The 16,056-nt window shown below is 35.1% G+C and overlaps 1 protein-coding gene across 4 annotated transcripts in view; it reads right to left on the bottom strand.

The window, feature by feature from the left end:
* The window catches only part of LOC107039166 (glycerophosphocholine phosphodiesterase GPCPD1), a 38,905-nt gene that overhangs the window by 5,178 nt on the left and 17,671 nt on the right, over positions 1 to 16,056 (bottom strand). For 3 of the 4 annotated variants that reach the window (XM_015258649.2, XM_015258648.1, XM_015258650.1), the window contains exons 2-8: positions 13,774 to 13,895; positions 12,559 to 13,251; positions 10,752 to 10,862; positions 6,686 to 6,842; positions 5,549 to 5,702; positions 4,352 to 4,577; positions 2,364 to 2,441 (exon numbers count right to left, since the gene is read on the bottom strand). In XM_015258649.2, coding sequence (XP_015114135.1) covers positions 2,364 to 2,441; positions 4,352 to 4,577; positions 5,549 to 5,702; positions 6,686 to 6,842; positions 10,752 to 10,862; positions 12,559 to 13,251; positions 13,774 to 13,812 — 1,458 coding nt within the window. In that variant the 5' untranslated portion in view covers positions 13,813 to 13,895. The remainder of the gene's footprint in view (positions 1 to 2,363; positions 2,442 to 4,351; positions 4,578 to 5,548; positions 5,703 to 6,685; positions 6,843 to 10,751; positions 10,863 to 12,558; positions 13,252 to 13,773; positions 13,896 to 16,056) is intronic. The other variant, XM_015258651.1, reaches the window with a different exon arrangement.

Below are 16,056 nucleotides of genomic sequence, written 5' to 3'. Positions count from 1 at the left end.
GACAGTGCCTTTTCAGGATAAACATATCTCATATAGAGGAAAATTTATCAACAAATATTTTATCCCGAAGATAGAAGATTGCTATCATATATTTATTATTGTTTCATTCAAGGGTTCATTTGTTGTCTGTGATTAGTAGACAGCTGAAACGAAAAACTACTATACCTTGTTTCGCATAAAACAAAGATTTTTCGAGAGCAAAATACGTATGCGAGTATCGAATAACGAAGGAGTAGTGCTATACCTAAATGGCATTTCTTGCGTGTACAGAGAATGCAATTTTTTTCAACTACTAAATCTATTTTTGCGACAAAAATTTTTCATTCCGGCGCACTCTGCATGTTTGGCACAGAAAAAATCCTTTTTTGATCATTGTCAAATAGTATTTTTCATCACGCTGTGACGAAAAGTCCAATTTCCGCCACATTGTGATGAAAAATATTGTTCGTAACTCGTGAAAAAATGTTTTTTAGCTCGTGGGATTATATCCCTCGCCTTCGGCTCGTGATATAAACCTCCCACTCGCCAAAAAAACACTTTTTTGCACTCGTTACGAAATATACTATTTCCGGCCTGTTGCGATGGGGTTTTTTACTCGTGTGGCGTTGGCCTCCGAGCCGTAGGCGAGGACGGGCCAACCACACGAGTAAAAAAACCCCATCGCAACACCCCAGGAACAATATTTTTCTGTAGTGGTTTTAAGTTTTCGAGTTTGGGAAGTATGTAATATCAATTCCCAGACGAGAAATCGTGAAAAGCAGTACAGAAAAACCTATTTTCTTGGCACAACTAAGACTTGTTTGAGAACTTTGTCGTTTTTCTCTCAGTGTTGATTAAAAAATCACTGGCCGATTTCAGACATTTTTTGCAGAGAATATTCTCATGTACAAAACAACGTTTAATATATTCTCCTAGGATTACCGAGATGGATATATAGATCACGAAAAATGTGAAATTCTCTCCATTAGGGTTTGCCAAAAAAATCCAAAAAACTGGGCATATACTGGTAATAAGTATTACATGCCCTTTGCTCAAGTCTCTTCATGCTGTAAATGATTGTCATCAATCATGAATCAATGACTGATGACTCAGACTGATGAGCTGTGCAAAAAGTCAATACATCCCAAAAAATATTGTTTATTCTTTCTTCAAACGATGGAACGAGAAATTTTTAAGGGGAGACCACTAATTGTTTAAGGGGAAACCACTATGAGTTTTAAAAGTCACGGGCTCTGGAGTGAGATTTCTCGTGCATTGAAGATCGATTATATATGTCGAAAAACAAGTAATTGATACAAAAAAATTAATTATTTATGGTTCGTTTACCCCGCAGACTCTTAAAAGGTTGAAAATAGTTCAGAGTCTTCAATTTGTGAGCTACAGAGGTTTTTTTCAAAAATTTTGAAGCAATGTGTAATAACAATTATGAATTATTTTGAAATTCGACTCCCACGCAGCTAATTTCTTTTTGTTTAATATAAAAATTTGCGCCATTCATTTAAAATAAGCAGAAAAATTATCCTTAAAATAATAAAAAATATTCTCGATTTATTCAGAAACATTTTTCGGGCTATTTTACATGAGTGGTAGATTTTTTTATTAAAGAAATAACGAAATTATCTGTGTAGGAGTACAATTTTAAAAAACGAATTCGTAAGTGTTGCTGCACACATTTTTTCAAAAATTTTGAAAAAAAAATTTCTATCGCTCAAAAATTGGAGGCCCTGGACTATTAATATTTTAACATTTTAACATTTCAACATTTTAATATTTTAACATTTTTAACGTCTGCGGGGGAAACGCCCAATGAACAATTAATTTTTTTGCACTAATTATTTGTTTTTAGAAATATATAATCGATCTTGAATGTATGACAAATCTCATTCCAATAGTCCGCGACTTTTAAAACTCATAGCAGCCTCCCCTTAATGGATTGATGTAGCAGGTGATATCGAGTTATGATGACTCAGTAGAATGCAGCAAGTAAATTTTTTACATCTTGTTAAATATTTGCTTCTCTCGGTAACGAACATGGTTACGAAAAAAAAATGTTGAAAAACTTTTCGTGCAGATAATTTTTTCCGCAACAAAACAGTTCGTCTGTCATTTTTAAAATTAACGACGATGTAATGACTTTTTTTAAATTAAATTTTACCACTTGACGAATTTATGATCAAGCGAAGCATAGATATGCTGTATGCTCTGGTTGTTTTTTCTCATATCAGTGAAAAAAAGTAACTGTGATGATCGAAATTTGTGAATTCAGAGAGGACTCATGCTTTCGATGAATGACTGATCCACTTGAAATTGTAATTCAATCAATTCTAGACCTATTGGTCTGCACAAGCTGTGTATAAGCTCACCAGTTTGTTAACCCTTTGCTCATCGTTATCAAAGTAATGCAGCACCTTACCCCTCGAGTCTTCGGGGTAATTAATATCCTGTCAAATTTATAATTTATGAAAACTGAAAATTCTGGGGAAATTCGATTGAGTATGAATATGTGATGCCCAGGCTGGATGAAATATTTTTTCTTGTAATTTTTTTCAGAATTTATTCGGTGAATGCCTCTAAAACTAGTAGGTTTAAAGGGAAATATCAGAGACTTCGTCATTTTTTCAATAATTAATAATAATAATAATTGTATAATCAAACGGAAATCTGCAACTATCAACAGAAATTGTCAACCATTAATTGTGTGATTATTTTGATGAAGGATGTGGAAAGCGTGTTTTGATTTTTTTTTAACTTTTCGTTTCAAAAATATTCGAGCAGTAATTCACAGCTTTTACGAAGGGTCGAAAGATACTTTTTGATCACTCTGTTGTAAATCATTTGATCCTCAAACCCAAACGTTGTTTAGGGTTCGTGTGACCCGCAAAAGCACTTAATCCCCAAATTCAAAAGTCCTAACGGTCATTTGATCCTCAAATCCAAACATTTTAGAGGGTTTGTTTGACCCTCAAAACCATTTGACCCTCAATTCGAAACGTCATTAAGCGTCCTTTAACCCTCAAAATTACTTTTCCCTCAACTTCAAATAACCTTAAAGGTTGTTTGCCCCTCCAAACCATTTGACCCTTAACTCCAAACGTTATTAAGAGTCATTTGACCCTCATTTCCAAACGACTTTAAGGGTGGTTTCACCCTCAACTTCAAACGACCTTAAGGGATTTGTGACCCTCAAAACCATTCGACTCTCAGCCCCAAATAACATTAAGGGTTGTTTGACCCTCAAAACCCCTTAATCCTCAACTCCAAACGACCTTAAGGGTCGTTTGCCCTTCCAAACCATTAGACCCTTAACTCCAAACGTCATTAAGAATCATTACCAAACTACTGTAAGGGCCGCTTGACCCCCAAAACCATTTGACCCTCAACCTCAAACGCCGTTAAGAATCGTTTGACTCAAAACCATTTGACCCTCAACTCTAAAGGGTCTGAAAGGTTGTTTGACCCTCAACTCCAAACGTCATTAAGAGTCATTTGACCCTCATTTCCAAACGACTTTAAGGGTGGTTTGACCCTCAACTTCAAACGACCTTAAGGGATTTATGACCCTCAAAACCATTTGACTCGCAGCTCCAAATATCATTGAGGGTCGTTTGCTCCTCAAAACCAATTGATCCTCAGCTCCAAACGACCTTAAGGGTCGTGTGCCCTTCCAAACCATTAGACCGTTAACTCCAAACGCCATTAAGAGTCATTTGACCCTCATTATCAAACTACTTTTAGGGCCGCTTGACCCCCAAAACCATTTGACCCTCAACTTCAAACGACCTTAGGGGATTTATGACCCTCAAAACCATTTGACTCGCAGCTCCAAATATCATTAAGGGTCGTTTGCTCCTCAAAACCAATTGATCCTCAGCTCCCAACGACCTTAAGGGTCGTTTGCCCCGCCAAACCATTTGACCCTCAACTCCAAACGTCATTAAGAGTCATTTGACCCTCATTTCCAAACGCCTTTAAGGGTCGTGTGACCCTCAAAACCATTTAACCCTCAACCTCAAACGCCGTTAAGAATCGTTTGACTCAAAACCATTTGACCCTCAACTCTAAAGGGTCTGAAAGGTTGTTTGACCCTCAAAACCATTTGACCCTTAACTCCAAACGACTTTGAGAATCGTTTCACCCTCATAAACCATTTGACCCTCAACTCCAAACAACTTTAAGCGTCGTTTGACCGTCGAAACTATTTGACCCTCAACTCCAAATGTCATTAAGGGTCGCTTGACCCTCACAACTTTTTCAAACTAAATTGTTTTGAGAGCTAATTCCCACTTTTTTCAAAATTTTGTTACTGAACTATTGCTAGTGAGAATTTAATAATTCTGGAAGGATTACTTACTTTCAGAAGATGCAACTGCTCTAATGTGAGGTCCTTCACCGGTATTTCAAGCATATCCATCGCATCGATTTGCTTTTTACGTTTTAAGGAGATGGAAACGTGGAAGTCGTGGTAGATCACTGGTATCATGTCTTTCGATAATTGTACGTCGAATTCTACCATGTCTGCACCGTGGTCAGCAGCTGTTTTCAATGAAGCTATTGTGTTTTCCCTGACATTAGCACAGCTGTGAAAATTGAAAAAAAAATTCTATCATATCTCATCAGTTGATTCCCCTTATATTGGTACGAGATGCACAATTCAGTTACGAAGTATCAGAAAGAGATTTGTACTCTGTTAGAAAAGAAATTCAAATTTAATGTTCAATTCATTAGTAACTTTCAAGAGAGTAAAATTGAATTTGATTGAGAGAGAGAGAGAGAGAGAGAGAGAGAGAGAGAGAAAAATCGTGGAATTTCAAATTTCACTGGAAATCTTGAGATGATCCAGAAACGTTTCCCAAAATTTTTATGCTGGCGAGAGGATGGAGTCTATTCGAAGCGAGGGGGAAAATACCGTCGCCTGTATGAGCGATTAAATTTTCTAAGCCTCCAGCGACAAAGGGCGAAGAGAGTAAATCTATTTGTAGCAACAATATATTCTTCGGAACAGGGATAGCCATCAATCATAGAATTCGTCAATATTAACAACATTTGCGACTTATATTGATTAAGGATGTTTATCCAAAATCGCAAATATTGAAAAAAAATCGATTTTCTTTCAACTGAGAGATGAACTTATTCCCTTTATTTTGGTAAAATTTACCTTCTATTTTTATTTTTATTTTTAGAGTCTTCTAGTAGGTGAATTATAAATTTCAACATAAATCCCATAAGAACCCGTGTACAAAGAAGAATTTGTTTATTTATTTCTGGCGAGACTATTGCGAATAATTTTTTTTTTAACATCAAAGAAGTTAGTTTCATATGTTCTGCTATCAGTTATTACCATATTCTGTCATATCACAACCTGTTCAATAAGTCCCAAGGCCCAGTGAAGACATTTGAAATTCACCGATGTATCCCGTTAATTAAAAAAAAGCTATCTTGATTTTTTTCTCCAAACCAATTAGTTTCAACGATCAACGAAATGGAAACGATTTGTTATTTTAGTTGAAAGGATTTTCTTGGAGATTTTGATAATTTTTTAGGTACTCACTTCTTCATTTCACACTTGAACGATGTACCCAATCCTCTGTGGCCAACGTCTAATCCTGACCACCTCTGTTCCCAATGTTTCGCATACGAGATACTCATGTCCCATGGATAATCAGGAATTGCTTTAATTGCTACGTACTCCACAGTCAATTGTCCTAAATAACACAAAAAACCAATTTCAAGGAATATTTAATTAAACGGCTTCACCAAATAATGGCAGGATAATTTTACTGTAGAAAATTCAATTCTCTTAAAAAAAAAGTGTGATCTGACATTTTCTTGTAAAAATATTCATGATCAAGATAATGATCAAGTTATTGATAAACCATAAAGTACAAATCGTAATTTTTCGTTATGAGAAAAATTCTTCGTAAATCCCTCTATGAATATCTTCGAAATTATCACGTTAAACAAAAAATATTAGGAGACATTTTTTCCAGAAAATTGAATTCTCCCCACAAAACATCTGATACTATTTTTCATCTTTGTGAATGTGAATGATTAATGAAAAATCAATTACAATTTCGTGATTTCTTGGGACCGGAAAAAAACGTTTCCCATAACTTCTATTACGAATTTTTCAGGAAAACATTGCCCCAATGTTGTCAGCCAACATTGTCCCAATATTGACAGTCAACATTGCCCCAACCTTAACAGCCAACATTACCCCAATATTGACAGCATTGTCCCAACGTTGACAACAAACATTGCCCCAACGTTGGCAGCCAACATAAGCCCAATATTGGCAGCCAATATTGCCCCAACCTTGGCAGCCACCATTACCCCAATATTGACAGCCAACGTTGCCCCAACCTTGGTAGCCAACATTGTCCCAACGTTGGCAGCCAATATTGTCCCAACCTTGGTAGCTAACATTACCCCAATATTGGCAGCCAACATTGCCCCAACGTTGGTAGCCAACATTGTACCAACGTTCGTAGCCAACATTGTCTCAACGTTGACAACCAACATTGCCCCAACGTTGGCAGCCAACATTTCCCCCATAAATTCACCTAAAAAAAGTTTCTACTATTTTTTCGTAACTCCACTCATTACCGAGATGATTCACTAACTACTAAAGGATAAAATATTTCAGAATTCAAATCCAATCCCAATTTATTAATCAAAAATTATTTACCAATTGGCCTGTGCTTGGTACTAGTAATAGGTACCGTCAGCATTCCCACACTGGCCTGCAGAGTACTGGGAAGAATGTAGCTAAACCCAATATGAGTTGGCGGTGAATCCCCAGGATAGACCCTTGACGTGTAAACATAGAAGTCCACCAGATACGCCTGAAAGAAACCTGCCATCAGCATCAAATGAAAAATCCCAAAACTTAAATCGACGAGACACCAATAACATTTAATTGTCTGCAATCGTGACTTTATGACTAATTTCTTAGCTCATCCACTATCTGAGACTGCATCGATCGTCATTAATTGCTGCTGATGATTAAAGTACATTAGATAAATAATTTGCGTCTTTGACGATGTTTCGTCGTCAAAGTAGCAGTCGACGAGTTATTCGAACAATTTGAGGGTTTTTTTCTTGTTACTGAGATGCAAATAATGATTCAGCAGGACCATGTGTGAAACCTCCGTTAATAGGATAATTGATTGGGTGATTAATTATGTAGTAAATTGATGAATCGAGAACGGTAGATTTTATTTTAGGAGAGATGAATTTTTGCCAGGGGATAGTGCGGCAACACGAGACAAAACGACTAGTTGGGACAATTCAGAAACCGTTTTATTACAGTTGAGGGTCAAATGGTCTTGAGGGTCAAACGACCCGTGTGGACGTTTTCTGAGGGTCAGATTGCCTTAAGAGGCGAGCGACCCTGGAAGACGTGTATTATCAAGGATCGAACGATCCTTTTCAATCACTCTTCTAACTCATTCAGCCCTTAATATCATTTGACCCTTAACCCTAAGCGTCAACCGCATGTGACCCTCAACTTCAAAGGGCCTTAAGGGTCTTTTCTTCTCAAAACGATTTTAGCCTCAACACAAACGACTTTAATGTGACTCTTTTATGTGACTCCCAAAACCATTTGACCCTCAACTCCAAAAGGGCCTCAAGGGTCGTTTGTCCTCAAAACCATTAGAGCCTCAACTCCAAAGGGCCTTAAGGGTCGTTTGTCCTCAAAACCATTGGACTTTCAACTCCAAACGTCGTTTGATACGTCGCAACAAAAATAAATTGAATTGAAAATCGACAGATTCATCACTTCACTACAAGAGTAATCCCACAATTATCCGATAAATTCAACAAAAAATGATTAAATCCAATTAAACATCGGACTTTACTCCAGCCAATAGAACCCTATCAACTAGAGTGGACTTAACGACCAAATAAATTAGTATTCAATGATTACAACGAGAAAAAAATCAACATCAATTTACTATCATGTAATTATCTCCATAAATATCGCTCTGAGCGAAAAATGCCAGGAAACATTTTTCGTAGAGACAGAAATTTCCCAAAAAAATGTCTTTTGACAAATTTCATTAAACCTACTAATTACAGAGATAATTGCGTAATTAATCAAATGAAAATCATTTAAATTTTGTTCATTAACATAATTAATCACTGAATCATTTCCAATTGTCTAATGTCAAAAAAATGAAACCAATGATTATCAAATTCACCACCTGCCAATGCTCCCAACCAATCAACTCAATGAAATGAACAATAATAAACAATTTCGTCAGAAGGAATTTTCGTTTCACTTTGTTTTTTGTTTCAATTTAGGCATTAAAAATGAAATAAATAAATGAGAAGAACAATAAAACAGCTTATTCTGGAATTTGCCGCACTGAGGTGCCACGGACGTTTCAGAGGAGTCGGTCAGAGCTAGAAAATAATGTAATAGTAAAAACTAAATGGATAAAGGAGTGATGGGACTCTCACCATTTTCAGACGCACACAGATGGACGAGACGTGACAGTATTGATATCGTTTTCTTAATAATCCATTATTCAACAAGACACAGGAGTTACTTAATTATCAAACTATTTAACTACAATAACCTCACAATGGTCAGAAAAAGAAAATTGTACGATTAATTTTCAATTAATTTTACATTTTTATTTCTGAACATCTGTGAAGATCTGTGTTCAGAAGAATAATTCATTTTGAGGAATGAATGAGTTCGTTTGGAGGTTTCAAGCTAATTTTGGGTGATGAGATGAATTAATCATTGTTTTTCATGATTTTATAAACAAAATGGTCAGTTTAGATAATTTCGTAAGGATTATTTCACAGATATTTGAAACTCCTAGACTTATCAAGGAAAATCTGTTGACATTCTTCTCTGCATCCCCTTAGTACCAAGATAAATCAATAATTAAACAGTAATGAATTTTATTTTATCAAAGAATTTAATATCTTTTATCATCAATTATTTCGCAAACGATCGATTCGAGTGAAAAATATCAGGAGTGCTTCTTTTTGAGAAATTGAATTCTTCAAGAAAAATGTCTTTTGACGAATTCAGTAGCGAAGTGGTAAAAGGGTGCAAGTCAATTTTGATTATTGACCAGTTTTCAATGAATATCTCGAAATTTAAGGGAGATAGCAAAATTTTTGTTATAACCTTTTTTGAAGAGCCGATTGAGGGCTACAACAAATGAAATTACGAAAATTTCGCTATCTCCCTTAGCTTCGGAAATATTCCTCAAAAACTCAACTGGGAGATAAGTCGACTTGAACCATTTTAACATTTCGTTATTGAATTCATCCCAATACGAAGTAAAATGAATTGATCATTCATTTTTCAATAATTTTTCGAACTAAATGATCAGTTTAAATGATTTTGTAAGGATTAATTCATAAATATCTGTTGAATGACTAGGTTTATGAAGAAAAGTCTCTAGATATTTATTTCTAAAACCTCTCACAATCGAGATAAATCAATAATTAATTTCTCAATTTCCAATTGATTCTATGATTGAGTTAATTGGAAGAGTTTAAGATAATTTTGAGAGATTGAATGAATTCATCATTAGTTTCTTAATGATTTTTGAAACAAAATGTTTAGTTTGAATGATTTCTAAAACGTTAATTCACAAATATTACTTAATAAAATACTTAGTTTGTCAGGAAATATTTCCCATTTCCTTCTGAAACTCCTTAATATCGAAATGAATCAGTAATCACACATCAACGGAATTTTCTTCATATAAAATTCAACATCTTGCATCATTAATTATTTCCTAAACGATAGCTGTGATCCTTCTGTATACGAAATTAAATTGCTGACGACAAATTCATTTCATGATGATCCCATGAAACCCCAAAATAATCCCAAAAAATTTTTTAAAAACTGTGTAAAATGATGATGAAATAAAGTTCTCATCTCTTCACCCCTGAGTTTCTTGAATTCAGTAATTAAAAATTCCCATGTTCAAGAGATAAAATGATATCCGACGATGCACACATTTTCATTGAGATTATTTGTCTTCTCCTCCAAGAAACCATTCACCCAGCCCAAAAAATTCTTCTCATCTAAATAAAATAACCCAATCCCCCACATGGAATTTCACGAACATCAACACCATCATATCTCGGTGCGTTGTCATGACACAGACGATAAAGTAGACGATGCATTTAAAAAAGGCATCTTGTTACATCAGATTGCAATGCCACCTTCTTGGATTACAAGTGGTCAATGGTTGTATCCCCTGTTCATCCAGCCCAATAACCGTGACATCGTTGACGATCCAATGGTGGCTGCTGGACAAGTTTAATGATATTTTTCTTTACAAAATAATAGGTTTGATTACTGGGGTGATAAGAAGACGTCCCGGATAACTCGTAGTCTACTGAAAACTCACATGACATGGTCAATACGATGATTCAGATTTTTTTTTCTTTCAGTCTTCGATTTGTTATTTATTGCTGTGATCAATGGACGATTTATTTTCGATTGTGCAGATTATTTTCGATCGATGAATGATTGGATCAATTCACAAGATCAAACAGTGGGTGACTGACTCTATGAATAGAGAGAGGATTATTTTTATTTCAAAATCTGTTATTGGTTCTTTGATTTATTCGTGTGATGATTTGAATGGAATTTTTATTTGTAGGAAGGGTTCAGACACTCTCGTCATTTTATCGAAAGCAATAAATATCAAATCAGGATTATTATCTGAGATGATGAGTAGATGACGCTTGCTGGGTCGTGGGGTACTTACGATTGTGTCTGGGTAACGGACTGCCACGCTGAAGATCACGGTCTCGTCCTCTTCGTAGGTACGACCGAACTGCTGCTGGTACCTGAACGTTGCCTCTTCATCGTTCATTACCTGAAAGAATTGATTAAGGTATTTTTTTTAGAGAATTCAAGAGCGAAGTGGTAAAATGGTTCAGGTTAATTTTGAGTAGTTGTCAGTTTTCAGTGAATATCTCGGAATCTAAGGCAGATGGCAATATTTTTATTGCAACCTTTTTTGTAGAGCGAATTGAGAGCTACAAAAAAGGTTATCACGAAAATTTCGCTATCTACGTTAGATTCGGAGTTATTCCCCGAAAACTCAGCTAAGAGCTATGTCGACTTGAAATTATGAAAGAGTTCGGATCGAAGTTCAATAATATCTGAGGTATTCCATGCCAAATGAGTCAACGGCTGACCCTCACCCTTTTAGAAACTGATCTCGATTTTTTTCTACGTTTGGGGGGATAGAAAAACTATCTCTCAATTTTTTTCAGATTTTTTCTTTGTTTTTTTGTTTTTTTTCAATAACTCGGGTTCTATTCAGCTGACTTTATGAGGGCTCAAAATTTTCCATTTTCTACCATCTATAAGAAGATTTTGAGTAATTTTTTTTTCAATCCCTAGGTGCTCATAATACCAAATTTTCAAACAAAAAAATGGAAAATTCTTGAGAAGTTTTGACGGGCGAAGATTTTGTCAATGGATTAATTGAAAAGAAAATGAAACAGCAAAATCCAGAGTCCAGAGCAAGGCCCAGGGGGAGACCCAGAGGGGGAAAAAGAAAAATATGCTGAATTTCAGTCGAATAATCAATTAACAAAATCTTTGCCCATCAAAACTTCTCAATAATTTTCCATGTTACTGAATGGAAAATTATTATTCCCATCAGTATTCCCAAGAATAAAAAAAGTTCACAAAAAAAAAATTTTGAAACAAAATTTTTTTTGCTTGAATTGCGTCAAACTGTCATTTTTTTGACTGTTTCATTTGGCTCCGCTGTTTCATTTTGCCCCACTCTCCCCTGAATTTGAACGATTAAAAAGCTTTCTCTCTTTACCTTCAATCGTACAGAAGGTATTTCAAATTACCTTGGATCACATTCTACACTGAGAGAAAAACAATTGTTTGGTTCGAATTTGAAAGTCTCAAACATGAATAATTGTTCTGCTTTCGACAGCAACGAAATATTTGGCTGAAGAGGCGGATAATTCACACTATACGGTGCCTTTTCAGGATGAAAATATCTCATATAGAGGAAAATTTATCAACAAATATTTTATCCCTAAATTAGAAGATTGCTATCATATAATTATTATTGTTTCATTTAAGGGTTCATTTCTTATCTGTGATTATCAGATAGCCGAAACGAAAAACTACTATCCCTTGTTTCGCATAAAACAAAGATTTTTCGGGAGCAAAATACGTATGGGAGTATCGAATAACGATTGAGTAGTGCTAGAAATGACATTTCTTGTGTGTACACAGAATGCAATTTTTTTTTGAACTACTAAATCTATTTTTGCGATAAAAATGTTTCATTCCGGCGCATTCCCTGCATATTTGGCACAAAAAAATCCTTTTTTGATCATTTTCAAAGAACGATTTTCTTAGCTCAAGTAAGACTTGTTTGAGAACTTTGTTGTTTTTCTCTCAGTGTATGAAACAGTAAGTGATAATATTCTGGTCCATTACTGAACCTTTTGTCAACAAAAATTTGATCCTGCGATTGGTTTCAATCTGTTGGATCTTTACGAAAATGAAAATGCAGATAAAGATTTCAGACTCACACTAATCTCCGTAATACTGAAAGCAGGTTGATCCACAATATCCTGTGTGTCCATGGACAGACTGTCCTCCACACATTCACCAGCAAACTGTGGTATCTCGACAGAGCTGTGCCTGACTAGATTAACAGGTGTCATCTTAATATACAACTTCTTGTTCTGCAGTCTGTTCTTCCACAGTTTAATCGGATTATTGAAGAGTTTGAACTGAATGACAGTCTCATCTGTCAGCCACCCTCGTTCAATCTTACAATAGCCATTGTGGTATCCAAATTTCTCAGGCTCAGGGACTGAATCCTCAGTAAAATTACTGGAAGTATTTTTCTTTATGCTTCTGGGCTGCATGTGTGTCTCCCACCTTCGAATAAGCAAGGTCTTCGCTGAGTTTTTGGTCCCATTGGACTGGCAGACGACAGCAATGAAGTACCGGAAGTGGACTTCAGCGTCTGTTGGAAGAGATATTTTTGTTGAGAAGATCCTGCCCTCTTCGGTTTCATCGAACCTCAACTCTGAGGCACTGCTGCCGTCTTCGTTGAAGAGTTCGTCGGCCTGGTTGCTCTCGAAGGCTGTGGAGTGTCCTGGGGAGTCGCCAGACGTCTCCTGGTGCAGCTGGATCGACTGATTGTGGTTCCAGGCTCCTAGCTCAGGGAGGTTTCCCACTACGTAGACGAATTCATTTTTTGCGAGGCCTGGTACCTGTCATTGGAGAATCATCGTGTTATTTTTTTATCTCTTTTTTTTTTTAATTCAAAATATTAATTATTTCAATGCTGTGGTTTTATTTAGCCTTATAGGAAATTTGAATTTTATTGAACTACTAGGGGGCCACAGCCCCTGCTCGCTCCACTTGGCAAACCCCATATGACCTTCAAGATCCTTATTCTAATTAGAAGTAGATAATCCATCCCGGCCTTAAAACAAGTATTATTTAGCTGAAAATTTTTCAGTTCAATAACATTTTGGGGTCAATATCACTCAATTCTTTTTCAGTCTTCTGGGAAATTCCTTTCAATCTGCTAGGTTCTGAGACGTTGACGAAATAATCTGTGAGTTCATTTTAGATTGATTTCTCCACTCAACAAAATTATTTTGTTATTTAAATTGATTTTATAAAATCTAGAAATAATCGTAATTGATTATCCTGGGTCAAGCAGTTTAGTAGATGTGGGTTGACCCTTTCTTCTCTATCAATAGTATTGATAAAAGGGATTAGCATACCTGCACTCTAAAAAGCCAGTCTCTCTTTGTGCCCTTCATTGCGGAGGCCTGCTGAGCCACCTCTGCTGGATTAATTCCCTCTGGCTTCTCCAAATTTCTGATTTATTGGCCGTTTGTGCTCTCTGAAAATCAAAACAAATGTCATATCATTTTTCAATTTGAAAAATTTATAGATAAGTCAGAAGCTGGATAAATCCTTCGGAAATGAATGAATTTGCATGAGCTATTTCATATTGATTGTCATGTATTCTTCAATTAAAGGACACTGAGAGAAAAACAAATACGTTGTCAAACAAATCTTGTTTGAGCCAACACAATCGCTTGTTGAAAATTGCCCAAAAAGAATTTGTTTGGTTTGAATTTGAAAGTCTCAAACATGAATAATTGTTCTGCTTTCGACAGCAACGAAATATTTGGCTCAAGAGGCGGATAATTAGCACCAGACGGTGCCTTTGCAGGATGAAAATATCTCATATAGAGGAAAATTCATCAACAAATATTTTATCCCTAAGTTACAAGATTGCTATCATATCATTATCATTGTTTCATTTAAGGGTTCATTTTTTGTCTGTAATTATTAGACAGCCGAAACGAAAAACTACTATCCCTTATTTCGCATAAAACAAAGATTTTTCGGGAGCAAAATACATATGGGAGTATCGAATAACGAAGGAGTAGTGCTTGAAATAACATTTCTTGCGTGTACAGAGAAGGCAATTTTTTCTCAACTACTAAATCTATTTCTGCGACAAAAATGTTTCATTCCGGCGCACTCTCTGCATGTTTGGCACAAAAAATCCTTTCTTGATAATTTTCAAACAAATATTTTCTTGGCACAAGTAAGACTTGTTTGAGAACTTTGCCGTTTTTGTCAAAACGACAAAATGTAAATAATCTCAATTGTTGATTTGTGAATGATCTCATTGAAGTGTGATTGTTCAGAAAAAAATATTTTTTTGCAGAAAATTACATAATCTATAAAAAGGTATGTCGACATTTTCTTCTAGAACCATTTATTAACGAGACAATCAGGCGATTAATAAACATTGTTTACTCATGCCTGATTCCATACTTGACTTAAATACTTTTATCACTTATTAATTATTCAATCATCTTGGAGATGAGTAGTTTTATGACACCTTTTTTGGGATGCACACAATTTGGTATGAGAGAAGTTTCTCTTAAAATTTCGTCCCAATTCCCTTCAATACTGAGATAATCACATGGTAATTGTTAAATCTTTTGCGACAGTATCGTTGAAATTTCAAGAAATTTCGTGATGGAAACTGTCAAATTCAGAACAATTAATCTAGAAAATTGAAAGATTGAATTTTCAATTTGTGAAGAAATTAGCGAAATTTATTACCAAATATTCATGTTTTTATTGAATTCTGCTGCTCAATAATTTAGAATGCCATTGAATTTAAAATTAAATTTCTAATAGAATGATTTTTTTTTATTCTAACTAGCATTTAACATCGCTATTTTCAAAATAACTGTTAAATTTTTAATAGAATTGAAAAATTTTCCAAACAGTTTGAGAAATACGTCCTCCATAGGGTGTCAAAATATGTTCTATTAAATTTTCCTCTAAAACCACTCCATCCCAAGATAATGCAAACAAAAAAAATCATCTCTTGCTTCCAAAAACTCCACATATTTCTCAATAAAATATCAAAATCTGTCTGATAATCTACTTCAATAATTTTATTATCATATGGCTACTAGAAAACTTATTCTTGAAGCCACTCACTACTGACATAGTCAAAAATTGAGGAGAATGTAGTAAAATGGAGTCTTCAGACGTCAACATCTCCTGTCTAAATGATTTGACTCGAATGAATCAGGTCTCATTTTAAAGCTTAATAAAAAATATTGAAGATAACAAAAAATCGAGAAATTCTAATCTACAGTTCTCGAGCGATTCACGATTGAAGACGATGCGTTCTACCCTAATCTCCCCTATTTCACATTCAACGATTCACCAACAGCTTATTATCTCTTTAACGGATAGTTCTATCAAAAAATGTCAGAAAACCTTTTTTGTAGTCCAGAAAATTTTCAACAAAATATATTTTACGACATTTTTTCCTGAAACCACTCCATCCCAAGATAATCCCCCACAAATAAAAAAAAATCATGTTTTTTTCCAAAAACTCCACAAATTTCTCAATAAAATATGAAAATCAGTCGGATAATCTACTCCAATAATTTTATTATCATATGACTACTAGAAAACTTATTCTTGAAGCGGCTCATTACCAAAATGATCACGAACTCAAC

Source organism: Diachasma alloeum, unplaced genomic scaffold (genome assembly GCF_001412515.2).
Source record: "Diachasma alloeum isolate Michigan unplaced genomic scaffold, Dall2.0 Dall_scaffold_00294, whole genome shotgun sequence".
NCBI lineage: Eukaryota > Metazoa > Arthropoda > Insecta > Hymenoptera > Braconidae > Diachasma > Diachasma alloeum.
The sequence above is the reverse complement of the archived record's forward strand: the minus strand, read 5'-3'. Positions and strand labels throughout refer to the sequence as shown.